At 35.8% G+C, this 14,612-nt stretch overlaps 1 protein-coding gene across 6 annotated transcripts in view; it reads left to right on the top strand.

Annotated features, from left to right (window-relative positions):
• EFR3A (EFR3 homolog A) overlaps positions 1 to 14,612 on the top strand; it is a 79,204-nt gene that overhangs the window by 19,078 nt on the left and 45,514 nt on the right. For all 6 annotated transcript variants that reach the window (XM_066175846.1, XM_066175828.1, XM_066175837.1 and 3 more), the window contains 3 exons: positions 4,528 to 4,604; positions 6,413 to 6,540; positions 7,897 to 8,047. In XM_066175846.1, the coding sequence (XP_066031943.1) occupies positions 4,528 to 4,604; positions 6,413 to 6,540; positions 7,897 to 8,047 (356 nt within the window). Of the gene's footprint in view, positions 1 to 4,527; positions 4,605 to 6,412; positions 6,541 to 7,896; positions 8,048 to 14,612 lie in introns of those variants that run through there.

The following is a 14,612-nucleotide window of genomic DNA, read 5'->3' as shown; positions in this document are numbered from 1 at the left end:
CAGTACTTATAATTTCCAGGGTTTATAAAAATGTCTGTATGAAAATCGTGTATTTGTGTATCCCAGGTGGATGCAATGTGGGAATTAGAACAATAAAATGCTGAGAAATAATGGGAAGCTGGAAAGTAACTTCAGAATTGCTTAACTCAAAATTGATTTTCTACCTGATGTATCATAATCATGTTAATGATTTAAATTCTGTAATCCTTGCTTCCTAAACTAGGAAGTATTACTAGAGATAATGTTAATTTCATTATTTTTAGATTGTTTCTTTAATCTTAGATGTAAACCTTTCTGTTCAAAGAAATCTTTTTGGTCAGTATTCTGCCTTAAATACATTTCTCTCTGTTCTCCAGAAAGACCGAGTGAATAGGCTTTGCTAAAATATTTATCACTCTACAGTGATATGTGGCAGCTGTCTGAGGATAGTTTTTCCTGAAACTATATGGATTTTTTACTTCTAGTCAGAGAAATAACGAACTGTGTGTCCCGGGCAAGTTGAAGTGATGAAACTGTCTGGGCAATTTCATTGGGGGAGCTGCGAATCACACATTGACAATGTATCTTTTATTCTTTTCTCTTTCCTTGTGCCTGGCCTTGTTAACAGAATTTGATACTGCAGTTTTTCACGTGTTTGGTGGCTTTATGCAGATGTCACTGAGCTGATCAGATAAGCTTACAGTGTTGCAGAGCCCTCGCGGGAAGTAACCGCGGCTATGCCAGTGCGAGAGAGCAAATTTCTGGGAAAGCAGACAGTTCCCCGAGAGTGAATTCATATCCAGGATGAGGCAGTATGTGCAAGTTCCAACTGTTGAGCAAGAAAAAGCCTATGATTATAATTCTGCTTTTGAACCGAGGCCGTGTATGTGTTTGGGTAGGTGAAATTACCATTTTCTGATGGCGGGGGCTGTGTCTTACTGCTGGTGTGGACAATAAATATGTGTAAAAAGAAGTGCCCGTGCAGCTGGGAAATGTGTGTAGTTATAACATGGAAAATGCAGATTATAGGACTTCTGTAGCAGAAGAGAATGTGCACGTTTGAACTTGATAAAAATCCCACTATTGGAGAGGCAAACAATATTTTTTAAACCTTTTACATTAAATCTCACGTTACAGTGTGGAATTCTCTGTAGATACTGCTTTAACCTTTATATTTACTTGCATAAAATGATGTAAAGATGTGTGCAAGGGGGAGGCCATTAAAATGCAAATTTTTTCTGACACTAAAAAGGAATTGTCATAGGATTTTTCCTCAATAAACCTGCATAAAATGGAATGGTTCTTTTTTTACCTGACTATTTTCTACAGACCTACAAAGCAGTTTGTTTATGTGAAACGGATGTGTTTATTTGGATGAATTTTTGTCTGTGTTAAATTGGTATCTGAGAAATAAGGAATCCATTTTAAGTTCTTCAGCTTCTATCCATCTTTGACAAGATTCATCTTTTTGGTCTATGTAGTGAAATGTTCCTAAATTTTATGGGTTGCTTTTAATGTAGTTTATTGACTTGATCTTTTAGAGATTTTGTTTTGTTGTCTTTTTTTTTTTTTTTTTTAAATACATTCATACATTCTTTAAACCTGTTCCTACGAGTTTTTTAATCCTTCATGGTTATATCAAAATATAACTGAGAAATGATTAGTAGTTTTTCCACAAAATCTGTGTCATGACTGTTAACTCTTCTGGTTTTTGCTCTTGGTTATCATTTATTTCTGTGTTGTTTGGAATACCTGTCAGTTTTATTTCTGATAGTGTGCTGCTTGGAGGCTGAAAGCTTTGACAGATTAAATCTCGCTTTCTGATACTTGATTGTTCTGTTTAATGTAGGAAGTTCTTTTGATGGTATTAACGTTAGAGTTTTTGGTTTATACTTTGATGATAAAGAATTTTTGACAAGTTTATGGGGTTTTTCCATGTAAACAGTTCCATAATTAAATACATAGCAATGTAATGGTACTACCAAAATCCAAGATGAGGAGAAAATTTTCAATCTTATGAATACTTACTGTTAGGCCTCTTTTTGGTGCCAGAATTTGCTATGTTCCGTAAATTTGAAGAACAGTATTTCAATAGAGTAATATTATGTTTCCATTAAGTGAAACCAGCTGGTAAGGCTGCCAGAATGAGTTTGTACTGTTATCTGATCTTTTTAATACATCTCGAGGAAGTAACTGTTTCCAGATTTTTATGTTAAATTTATGTAATTAACACAGGTTTGAAACACCATTTTAAGATTAGATTGCACGTCTTTGCAAAGATTTTCTTCTTCTGTCACATAAAGAGGGAGAAAGTAATTCTAAAAAGTATTTTTAATTGCCTATCTGGCAATATTTCAGAATGTTTTCCTGCTCTTGTTACATTTTAGATAGTTGTATCAAAATACTTTGCTATAGTTATTGTTAGAATATTTTGTTATATTTAGTAGTAATCAAACATACTGTTTACTGTGGACCAAAGTTAATGGTCAACCATAAGGTAGAAAACCAAATATGAACACTGAGTACAAAGAGTGCTGTAGAGTTGCATGCCTAACTCATGAAATATTTAGCAGTTTTATGTGGGTTTTGGTGGATTTTGATGGTCTTACTTGAATGTCCCCAAACAGAATTATGTATAAGACACTAATACAGTACTCCTTTCTTATTACAATTTTACTTACTTTCAAGATGTTGCACAGCATTGCTCTCAATAGAATATTCTTGTAGAACTGTCTAAATTATTTCTATTTTAAGTCAAGTAGGATTTTAACCTCGTTTCATACCTATATTTTCCAGTGGCATATTAAACAACTTTGATTTTATCTACTTCATACCTGCAGCTTTTATGTAAATGTAGAGTTTTACATTTGTTAGACCTCCAGGAGTAAGACGTCAGCAGGAGTGGTATAAAGAGCTTGACAGCAGTAACAAAGGAATATTTTACAAAAAATTTTAATATTCCAGTTGTTTATTCCTTGAGTGCTTTTTGTTTTCATAATTATTTACTGAAGTCATAAGTCAGTGTTGATGTTACTGGTGATACAGGACTGTAATTCATGAGCTAGGCAAATTAAAATCCATTGGGAAGAAGTCGGAGTTAATGCACAGTTTTGAAATCATAGATCTGTCTTCAATAATTGTTTTTGATTAAATAAACTACTAGAATTAAGTTGTCACAGTATGAGCAGAATACATTTTTTTTTCCAAAAGACAATAGTATCAGAAAACAGATGTAATTGAGGGAGAATGTCTACTCCTGTAGAGTCTTGTAATTAAAACTAAGTACAGCAGGTGAAATCTTTCTCATCAATCTCCCAGATGTTCTGATAAGTTAAAAACCACTAAGTTTACTCAGATATCTTAAGAAATACAAGTCTTGCTGCTTTAGCAGAGAAGTTGTAATCATTAAAAGTTTCTGCCAAGATACCCTTTATTGTTTTGCATTTTTTAACAAAGTGTTATAAGATTTTCTTTTGAGTATGTAAATGGATATCTTTAATAAGACATTTGTAAGGTATTTAGCTACTCTGAATCCTTCAGATGTTGAGACTTGAAAGAGGAGATCTGCATGTATGCTTGATACATCATTATTGAGTGTCTTATTGTTTACTCAGTGGCTCTCGAGCATTAGAGCTGCTTTGGTGTTGATATGAGGCTTGACCAATAAGTTAATCTGATGATATGCCCACTAAAACATTTAAAACCTCATTTGTCAAAAAAAATTAAAAACAAGGCTGTAACTCTGCCCTGATAAACACTTGAACAGAAACCCAGAAACTTTTTTTGTTGTTTTTTTGGGGTTTTTTTCCTGAGTTTTAACCAAACTCCAAAGTTCGAGTAGTTATTAGTGCTAGAAAAATGACCAAACAATGCTTTACAAGTTTGTTACCTTTTTAGAGCAGGCGGCATGACTTTTAAAATTAATAAAATTGAAGTTACATGCATTGTTCTGATTATATATATTAATAGTAGAGTAAAAATGAGATCAAAAGAATTTATTTCTCTGCTTTAAGTGATTGTCATTTCACCGATGCCCAGTAAAAGGAAGGATAAGTGATAAAGAATGCAGAGCTTGTTTTGTATATTATGGTTTATATTGGTTTATATGGGTGCCTTTAAAACAGATTTCACTTTTGTTTTCTTTTTTTTTAGAATAATGTACATAATGCACATTTGGGTGTTTTGAAACAGTTATTCACAATGAAGATAAACCTGCAAATAAAGTAGCTTTGGCTTTAATATGACTCAATTTTAGAATCCTTGACTTTTCTGCATGTTCTTAAGTATGGATGCCAGGTGCATTCCTAATACCCAAGATCCTTGCATATTTTCTCATGTATTGTAGAGTGATAGTTTTTTGTGGTTTTTGTTGGGGTTTTTTTGCTTATTTTACTTACTTGTACTTACTTTCACTTCCCTTGGTTTTGCTTTCTTGCTGATAGCAAGCTGAATTCAGTGTTATCTTCTTCCTCCATGCTTGTCAGCTTGTCCCTTCCAATGAGTCCGTAGCTCCGTGTCCTAAATCCCATTGGGTAAATCTCTCCGCAGGAGTTTGCTGCTGCTGCGCTGCGCTGCGGCCCCGCTACAAGCGCCTGGTAGACAACATATTTCCTGAAGATCCAAAAGTGAGTCATGACTTCAGAATTTTAAGGGGTTGGTGTTTGAAAATCTGTGGTTATAGCTCATGCTTTAGCAATTTTGTAAAAATTTTCTGTTTTCATTTTTAACATTTTACCATAAAATCTGCTTGAGCACTTAATAGCTTTAAGAGAGGTTAGTAGAATAAATTATCTGGAGAGAGATCCCTGGAGATCATCTGGTCTAATTCCATTTCCAAAGCAGGGCTGCACACTGAAGAATAAAATTATCATTTGCTCAGAGAAACAGATTTCATTAAACAAGGTATTCTGCTACAGAGGTAGCACTTCATTCACTTTTTAGAACCACAAATATTGGCTTTCTTATGGTTGCAGGTGTGAACGTTTTCTGGTTTTCTACAGGATTTTAATTTTTTAATTCTTGACTTACTGACTGGGAGCATTTTTATAGTTCTGGTAGACGGTTGTGACCCAAAAAGGTTTTTCTGGTATTTTAAAAAAATTTTTCCAGGTACTCATCTACAATTTTATTTCTTCTTTTCACTGTAACAGTCTTGGAGCCATATTAAAGCCTAACTCTTACTCTCTGTGAAAATAAATAACTTCTGTGTACCATTGAGGAATGTGTATGTCTACACATAATCATTTGACAGTTCAGACTGATCAAGAGCTTCTGTTTCTGCTGCTCTATTTTTTAAGCATGTTACCAAATTTTTGTATCTTTTGTTACAGTAGAAGTAAGCAGCGCAGTCAGTATTTTCGTAATATTTGGCTTATATATTACAAAGTATGTCAGCTCTTTTTTAAATTGTGTTGTTACTGAATGCCAGGGATTGTATAAGTGTATATTACTGGCTTTAAAGAATGTTTTCTGTGTATACAGTGTATTGAATGCACGGAACAGTATGGTTTTATAGGTTTATTTATTCTAATCTAGTTTTTGATACAGGTGTAGAAACACCTGGAAATGCTACAATTGGAGTGTTTCAGTTTAAGTCTGACTCAGTAGCTCTGAGTTGGCCTTCTCAGTCTCTGCTTTGGTTAGTATTCATTGGGTCAGTGGAGGACACAGGCCAGTTCAAGATGTTTCCCTTGAGTTGCAGACCTTCTCCAAAGTATGAGAAGATTTGCTTGATAAAATCTATTAATCAGTAATGAGTGTTTTAAAAGCTTCTAAGTAATTTATTTGCAAAACAAATGTTTTTATGAACTTCCAGGAAAAAAAAAGATAAAAAGACAAAAACTCTTATCCTGCTTAGCTGATAATTATGATTATAACCTCATCCGTGTTACAGTTCATGTTGGAATTAATATGTTAATCTTTAATCTTGTTCTGACAATTAGCCCTCAGATTCCTGGGGGTCAGCCTTGTTCAAGAGCTGACACTGAAGAAATAAAATATTTAAACTACGATCTTGTTTGTATATTTTATCAAAATTATGCATTGAATATACTTGGTGGGGGGATGGGAAGAGAAAAAAATTACATTGTGCTATTAGGAAAGAAGTATGTCTTGGAACTGGTCACATATCTCACTATGTACCTTCTCTTAGAATACTCCTTCCCTCACAAAAAAAAAAAAAAAAAAAAAGAATGGTGGAGCAAGCTAGTTGCTTAATTTCCTTTAAAATATTTTAGTTGTTTCATGTTGCTGATTTTTGCAGCTAAGGTTATGGCAGTTCTGTTCAATAGTTTGCGGGTTTTTTTCAGTTGCTTATTTCCATCTGTGAGGCTCTGATCTTTAAATGTTAACTAGAAAACAAAGAAAAAACACTTGGAAAGCTTTATATTTCCTATGAACTCTTTAATTTTCTATTTTGTATTTCTATTTCTAGGATGGTCTTGTTAAAGCTGACATGGAGAAACTGACTTTCTATGCCGTTTCGGCACCAGAGAAGCTGGATCGGATTGGGGCTTACCTGGCAGAGAGACTGAGCAGGGATGTGGTCAGACATCGCTATGGGTGAGAAGGCATTAAAAATAAATGCTAACAAATCATGGAATTTCATCATGTTTAATGTGATCACGTCTGGAAGGCAGGAGAGATCCAGTCCCTTTGTGGTCAGTTAACCTTGTCTGGCTGCCAAGTGCCCATCCAGCTGCTCTCACTCCTCCTGCTCAGCCAGATGGAGAAGAAAATAAAATGGAAAGCTCATGGGTTGAGATAAGGACAGGGAGATCACTCAGTTCTGTCATGGGGAAAAAGAGACTTAACTTGGCAAGGATTGATTTAATTATTGCCAATTAATGACAGAATAGGACAGTGAGAAATTAAAGCAAAGCTTAAAAACATCTTTCCTCCCACCATCTTTCTTCCCAAGCTCAACTTCATTCCCAAGTCCATTACCTCCACCCCCACCAAGCAGTGCAGATTAGGACTGGGGACTGTGGTTAGTTCCTACCACCACACATCCTGTGTCTCCTGCTCCTTCATCCCCACACTCTTACCCTGCTCTATCCTTGGGTCTGTCTTTGTAGACAGTCCTTCCAGAACTGCTCTAGCATGGCTTCTTTCCTTGGGTTGCAGTCCTTCAGGAGCAGGCTGCTCCAGCATGGGTCCCCCATGGGTTCACAGAGGCTGCCAGAAAAGCTCCTGCATGGGCTTCTCTCCATGGGGCCTGTTCCAGCAGGGCCTTTCTGTGGGCAGCAGTTTCCTTCAAGGCACAGCCACCTGCTCCAGCAAGGAGTCCTCCATGGTCTGCTCTATGGATATCTGCTTCTCTGTGGGCACTTCCAGTGTCCCTGAGAGGCTCAGGGATATGCTGGGTTGATCTTGGAGCTGGCTGTGTCTGTCATGGGAGCAGCTCCTGGTTTCTCACAGAAACCACCCTCACAGCCCCTTGCTGACAAAACCTTGCTATGTAAGCCAAATGCACCCTTGAATGTCAGTCAGGATATAGGGAAATGGGATTATCTTTCTTTTCAGCCCTTTTGGCTAGACCAAATATTCAAGTGAAAAATATCAAGTCTAAGAAGTGGCAGGAATTGGCCAAGAAAAGCAACATCCATCACAGACCAGCATTTTTTGGCTTTTATGACTTCCAAAGCTGTTTTTGTAACTTTATACAAAGGGTGAATGGCCAACACTCAATTCTGTACTTCCCTCCCTCCTACACCACCCCCCCGCCCTCAAAAAAAAAGAAAAAGGAGAGAAAATATGGATGTAGGAAATAGCTCTAAATGTCATTTTTATACAATGGGAAATACATACCTTCCATTCTTTCTTTTCTATTTTTTGTGGTAAGATCCTAAACTGAATTAATTGAGTTAATGGTAAATACTATACTTCTTTATGTGAATCTTTCTAATTAATTTTCAGTTATGTTTTAATTGCCATGGAGGCACTGGATCAACTTCTAATGGCTTGCCATTCTCAAAGCATAAAGCCATTTGTGGAAAGTTTCCTTCATATGGTGGCCAAGCTTCTGGAATCAGGAGAACCAAAGCTGCAAATCCTTGGGACTAATTCTGTGAGTAAGCTCAGGTGCTAAATCAAATAAGAGTAAATGTTTGCTTGGGAAAGTAGTTTTAGAAGTCTTAAAGGATCTGCCAGTTGACAGGAGTTGAAAGATACTGTCTGTAGCAGGGCCTAAACACAGAGCAGATACCAGCTGGAGACAGATAAATTGTTTTGCTTCTTTTGATATCTGGGCTTATTCCCTCTGAAAATAGCTTCTGGTAGGACAGGAAGCCTTTGCTGTGAGCTCATATTTGGAGTGTTTAAGCAGCCCTCCCGGAGCCAGTATATCGGTGAGACAGTGTTTTGTTTTCTGGCTGCTTAAGCTACACAGAAAGATTCTGAAAAGTAGCTTTGAGTATTGCAACCTCACCATTTTATCAGCTTAAATATTTCAGGATTCAGATCCAGGCTTGAAGGGCATAACTAAAGTGTCAAAATGAAGATTTAGAGATCTAGTTTTCCAATTAGAGTGATGGGTACAATTAGGGGTATATAGCTCTGTTGTCTTTCCCTTCTAACCACTGTATTTTCCAGCTGGTAAAATTGGAGTGTCATAAATTCCAGGATTGTGATGTGGGCTGTTTTCACTTGGAGTGATTGTTTTTACATGTGTATAGAGTAATGCTTGCATTTAATGTAAATTATTGCCATTGTTAACAAGGGGTGTGTTTCTTTGTGGAATCAATAAAGCTGTTGGGCTTTTGGGCTTGCTTCCCAGCTGATGGAATTAAATGGAGTTGCAGTTCAGGAAGACAGGAGGGTGTAGTACAGTGATGCTACCCCAGAGCAGAATTTCTTGTTATGATGAAGTAAAGAGAATTTTGCTGTAGTGTAGAGTAGAAGTGTCCCCTTGCTCCCCCACTAGCAGGACAGCTTTACTGAGGATAACGAGATCTGTCTCTCATGATACATATAAAAATTTACTTGTTTATTTAGATATCATTGAGCCAGGCTACCTTGCTTTTTTTGATTTTTTCTATAATACTGCTTGGGCAAGTTCTCTTAGGGAAATGGCTTTGGAACTTGTTTCCTGGGCTATCAAATGGCAAGGTGTACATCACTTTCCAGTTGTTTAAAATCCTTGCTTACTGCCAACCTAATGTTTAAGGAACATCCACTCTGATGTATAAGGAATGTGTCACTTCAAAATGCTTATTATTGAACAGGACTCCACCTTAGGGTAATCTGTTTGATATTCTTATTGGTTCCTAAGTCTTTTGTGAGTACAGGAGATTAATGGACTTCCTGAATTAGGAGATAATTTGTGTTTGTCTTCTGTAAAACTCAGGAAAAAAATTTCCCTATATAAGAGGTGAAACTCTTTGAGGAAAAAGAATTTTTGTGGCTCTTCAACAGTGTTCCAAAACCTTATTTTAGCCTAACTGTTAATTTCCCTAGGTACCTTCTAGAGATAATGAAAACAAAGGATATAAGTCTATTTGTATTGACTTAAGAGGAAAAAAAGGTAACAGCTTGTCTGTTACCAAGGACACTGGCTAACTGTGTTCTTAAATAAATTTTGTTAGATTAACAAAGGAAGTTTACTGCCATATTCAGCCTTTTTTCCTCTCCTCCAGAAGGAAATAGACAAACAAATACTAAAATACAAGAGGAGATGTTATGGTGACTGAATAATGCTTCATGTGCTTTAGCTGATGTACCACTTTGGAGTGCAAACTGGTATGTCTAGAAGAGAAGACTGGATTATATATGAAGTCAATGTTTTTAGACTGGTGAAAAGTCAGGCAACCTTTGGAAAATTTTACATAGTATTTTTAGGAAACTCAGTTTAAAGCCCCTACAGATTTATAGTCTGCTTACATTTAAAATATGCGGAGTATGATTGTGGCTCTGAGTAGGTTTTGGTTGTTTTCTGCCCAAAGCTTCATTGAGATAGAAAGGCAGTGATGTCTTTGAAGTAAAATTCAAACCTCTTTACTGTAGGGTAAGGGTACTGTGAGGTTTTTCAGCCTCACAGATTTTGCTTCAGCTGTGGGGACTTTTGTGATTGCTTAAAAGGGTTTCAAAGGAAGCAAATCTCTGTACTGAACATCTCTGAACAGTTTAAAGGCATGAAAAGATTTGGAAGCTCCTACTGTCTTCTGAGTGTGTTTTACTGACTTACAAGTATTTGGTTTTGGACACAGAACTTACACTACTTGGTGCTCTATATTTTAGGAAAAAAATTAAACTTTCACTTAGCTCTTTGTCATCTTAAATTCATACTGAAATTTAAATTTAATTTCATTTATAATATAAGCGGATTTATTTTTGAAAAGTGAACCTGAAGATGACTATTTTAAATAAGTAATTGTTTGGGTTTTATTGATGTACTTCTATGTCTGATCTTCAGGTTACATATAATTATTTCCCGTGACCTTTTATATGTTGCATTTATAAGTTATGTTAGCTTCTTTCCTAAAGCAGTAGTGATTTGTTTATTTTTTAAATAACAAAATTGTAAATCTATTTATATAAGGCAGATGCTTAAAAATGGTAAAATTTCATAGTGGATATGATGAATAGGTGATGGAGGTTTTTTATGTAGACCAAATTTCAAATTGATAATGCCTGTAAGGTTCAAAATGGCTTTTTCTAGAAGGGAAGATATTTTTATAGACTGTGTGCTAGGATAGCATATGCTGGTGAGGAAACTGAAAAAGTGTGGGAAAAAGTGCTATCTCCGTGGCTTATGTGTTAGAGGATCTGGAGGCTGGTTGCAATAAGCTTATCCTTAGAAATTTATGACAATACTTTATTTCTCTCTCTAATTTTCTTGCAGAATTTCAGTAACTGAGTATCATGTGAGGCCTCTCCATTGCTCATGGACAAATAATTAAATGTTTTACTTAGGTTCATAGTGTTTATTACAAGGATAGAAGTAACAAGCTTTAAAATATTTGACCATGTGGTCGAAAGTTTTTGGAGTAAGAGATCCAATTTCTATCTGTTAATCTATATCCAATTTATGTCTATTTCTACAGCTTTTAAAGAAGGTTCAGAAAATTTCTTTAGTGGGCAGCTGGTCAAGAACAATTGGATGCATTATTTAGTAAAACTTTCATCCTAATCCATATTTACAAAACCGAGCAAAACACAAAACATTTTAAGCTAATTTGGAATCCTGATGGGGTGAATCCTTTGTATTTTGCCAGTAAGATTTTTAGAGGTTTCATGTGAAAAATAGCAGATAATATGTGAAACCCAGTATCCCCACATTTTAATAATGTACCACAAAAGCTGCTTTAGTTGATAGGATGCTTCTTTTTATAGAGGCAGTATCTTTGTAGGAGCAGTGAAATAATGATCCCATCAGTGACAGTGTTGAGCTTCCTGTGCATGAGAAGGTGGCTGTTAATGCTGGTTGTCATCATTTGTTAAAGGAAGATAAGCACACTCCCAAGTGGAAAACTGATCAACCAGTGCCTGAGACAAGACTTTCATATTAGTGTTGGCTTAAAAAAGCAGTCAGCTTGGGCAGAACTGAGTGCATGTGGAGGTAAAAATAGTATAAAATGTCAACACTTTGAAATTAAGCTATGTCAGAATTAATATTCCCAGCAGGGTTCTTACTTGTTTGCACTATCTGCAGCATGCTAATCTGGAAGTATGGAAAATTACACTTATTGCAAGATCCTTCTTTCATTCCATGTACCAATACAGAATTGTGTGCTGGTAGTGAATTAACACACAATGGAACAATTCGATCTCTAGGATCCCTCCTCTGTCTTTTTAATAGGACTTAAATTGCAGGGAGAAAGATTAACACACTGCACTGTTTCTAATCCTGTGGGCTATTAAATTATCTTAGAAATTGTGCATCTGCTAGAATTAGTCCTTTAGGGTCACTCAGAGTTAAGTATTGCTTCTCCCACTCGTACTTGTGCTCTCTAGTTTTGCAGTTCCACGGCCACTCTACTGTGGCCCTGTAAGCCAACATTCCATTGCTGATATTGTTGCACAACTGTACATGTGGTGGTCAGGAGAATTTTTATCCAAGGGGCACAAAGTAAAATAGGATGTGAAATTATTCATCCTGTTCCAATAAAAGTGAAAGTGTCAGGTGACCCTAGGTATTAATAAATAAATAAAAATATTAATAAATCACCCATTTTCATTGCTGGAACCTTGTGATCATTTTCATACTGTCTTCGTAAAGTTAATGTGTCCGGTGTTTGAAGCTTTTCTCTTAAGGAAGGTTGAAGTGCTTGTCCTTCTGGCATTTGCTTGTTGAAGTCCATACGTAACATTCACACTTCTCATTAAGGCTGTACTGTGTGCTTTGTAAGAGTCTTATGTTTATAGGAGATCATGACTTCCCATGTGACAGTTTCATAATAATGAAATACCTTTGCCTATAAAAGGTGGTAACTGCCAGCATCAGCACCCTCTTTCCCTCTTTGAAACAAGAGAAAATTGCAGACTGCAGAAGGCAGATTGGGGAGCTCAGATATGAAAAAAGTAATGTTCAGGTCAAGCCTAGTGGTCTTACAGGGAAATGCTTTAAGTAACATAACTCAAACTCAAATATGATCCATGGTGATTATTCTTGAATAAAACTGACCTTCTTTAAAGACATCCAGGGACCATTAAAAGTTACGATTTTTCTCCTAATGTACTTGCTACATAGCAGTGATAAAACAGCATAAAAGAAATTTTGTCCTTGAGACTTTGTATTGTTTACTTACAGGACTTCCACAATCTCTCTCTCCTGGTAATATGATGCAAATTTCTTGACTCAGTCTGGAACAAACATCTTCTGAATAAATAATACATTTCTTCTTTACTTTGTGATAGATATATATGTTTTTTTATCCTGATTGAATTTTATTGGTTTCAAAAGAAATGGAAATAAGCTACTACCAATGTAAGTTCTTTTCTGTACCTTCTGTATTATAAAATATAGAAGATGCTTGTACTGGTAAAACTTCCATAAGTTACCATTGGATGCTTGCAAGCATTTACTGTGGCTGAATGACATGCTTACATCTATAGAAGCTTTGTAAATAATTCTTAGGCAAGTGCTTAGACTTTCATAAGAGTTTTTCCCTTTTTTAGGTTGGATAATTGTTATATCTGAATTTTTTTAAAATACGTCCTTAGGAGTAAAATATTCTTTAGTAATAATAAGAAGACAACCACTGCAATGTATAGACTATCTTCTGTAAAGACTTAAAATGTCTATGATGGAATGGAATTTTACACTTTATTGGATGACAGTGCACAACTCAAAGCTGTTACCATAGACAGCTTTCCTGTGGCCTAAATGCTCAGTCATCTAAATGCTAATCCTGGATTGTGCTTCAGAAATGCTGTATGTTCAGTGGGAGAAATTGTTTTGTTGTACAGATGAGGACATAAAATACCTTCACCCTTTCTGGATCTCTTACTGTGTATGCTGTTTTGAAAGGTGTGACACTATGTGTTTGTGTCCCTGCTGCAAAGCTGCTCCCTGATACAGGAGAAGTACTCAGAACAAAGGAGTCACTCAAACTTGCTTGGCCTAAATTCATCATTTGTTCTTACAAAGCAGTTTCTTCTAGCAGTTTTCTGCTAGCAAAAACAGTTATTGGAATGTATTAAGCTTTCTTGTTGGGAGAGACTGTCAGTCAAATAATTAGTACTTCAGCTAATAATAATATTAAAGGCTGATGCTAAATACAACATGGATTAATACTCTTATTCTCACAGCCACTACCACAGTGCTCTGTGTTCTTCAGACTTTTTGTTTCCATTATTTTCCATTCTTTTGTGGAAGTTTTCTGGGTGAAGCATTTGTTGACTTGAGCGCTTGAATGTCTGGAAAATACTAATATTTTTGGGGGGTTAATTAAATCCTTGGTCTTTGTGCCTTATTGAGATGTAAGGACTAATGAAATTCTTGTCTGCGAAATAAAAAAAAAAAATCAATTTTGCTAGTAACAATTCCATGAAACAAACTAGGGAGCCATAGTACATATGAAGCATTTGCCAGGATCTCTTGGGAAGGAAATGATCATTTTTATTACTAACTCTGTTGGAGAAAACATATAGGTGTTGTTTGTAGATCATCTCTCAGTCTGTAGCAGTGGGCCATACAGAATTAGATTTTGACTTCTGTCATGTTTTTCCCACCTGAGATACAGGATATTCCTAACAGAAGGATTTGTAAAATGGACTTGTACTATACAATTCTGCCCCATTTTCAGTAACAACTGAGAATGTAGTTTTATGAAGTGTATCATTTTCATCTATTCCTGTAGCTTTTAGAGGGTAAACTGGTAGTGCAGCTGAAAGGGATGTTTTAGATAAAACAGAAAAAAAGAGTAAAACAAAAGAGTAGAAGAAATGGGAGGGTGTTTTGTTTTGGGGGGTTTTTGGGTGTTTTTTTTTGTTTGGTTTGGTTTGGGTTTTTTATTGGTTTGGTTTGTTTGGGTTTTTGTTGTTGTTGTTGTTTTTGGTTTTTTTTTTTAATTTTTTTTTTTTTTTCCCCTGGAATACACAGCTTTCACTTCCAGCTTGAAAACTTCAAACAAATCAGTGTGCTGTAGATTATGCTAAAGTGCTCTGGGCTTGTCTGAATGTCTGTGGGTAAT

Source organism: Chamaea fasciata, unplaced genomic scaffold, assembly GCF_029207755.1.
Source record: "Chamaea fasciata isolate MVZ Bird 193981 ecotype frontalis unplaced genomic scaffold, bChaFas1.0.hap1 SCAF_1, whole genome shotgun sequence".
NCBI lineage: Eukaryota > Metazoa > Chordata > Aves > Passeriformes > Sylviidae > Chamaea > Chamaea fasciata.
Note: the sequence above shows the minus strand (reverse complement) of the source record. Positions and strands in the feature narration are given on the sequence as shown.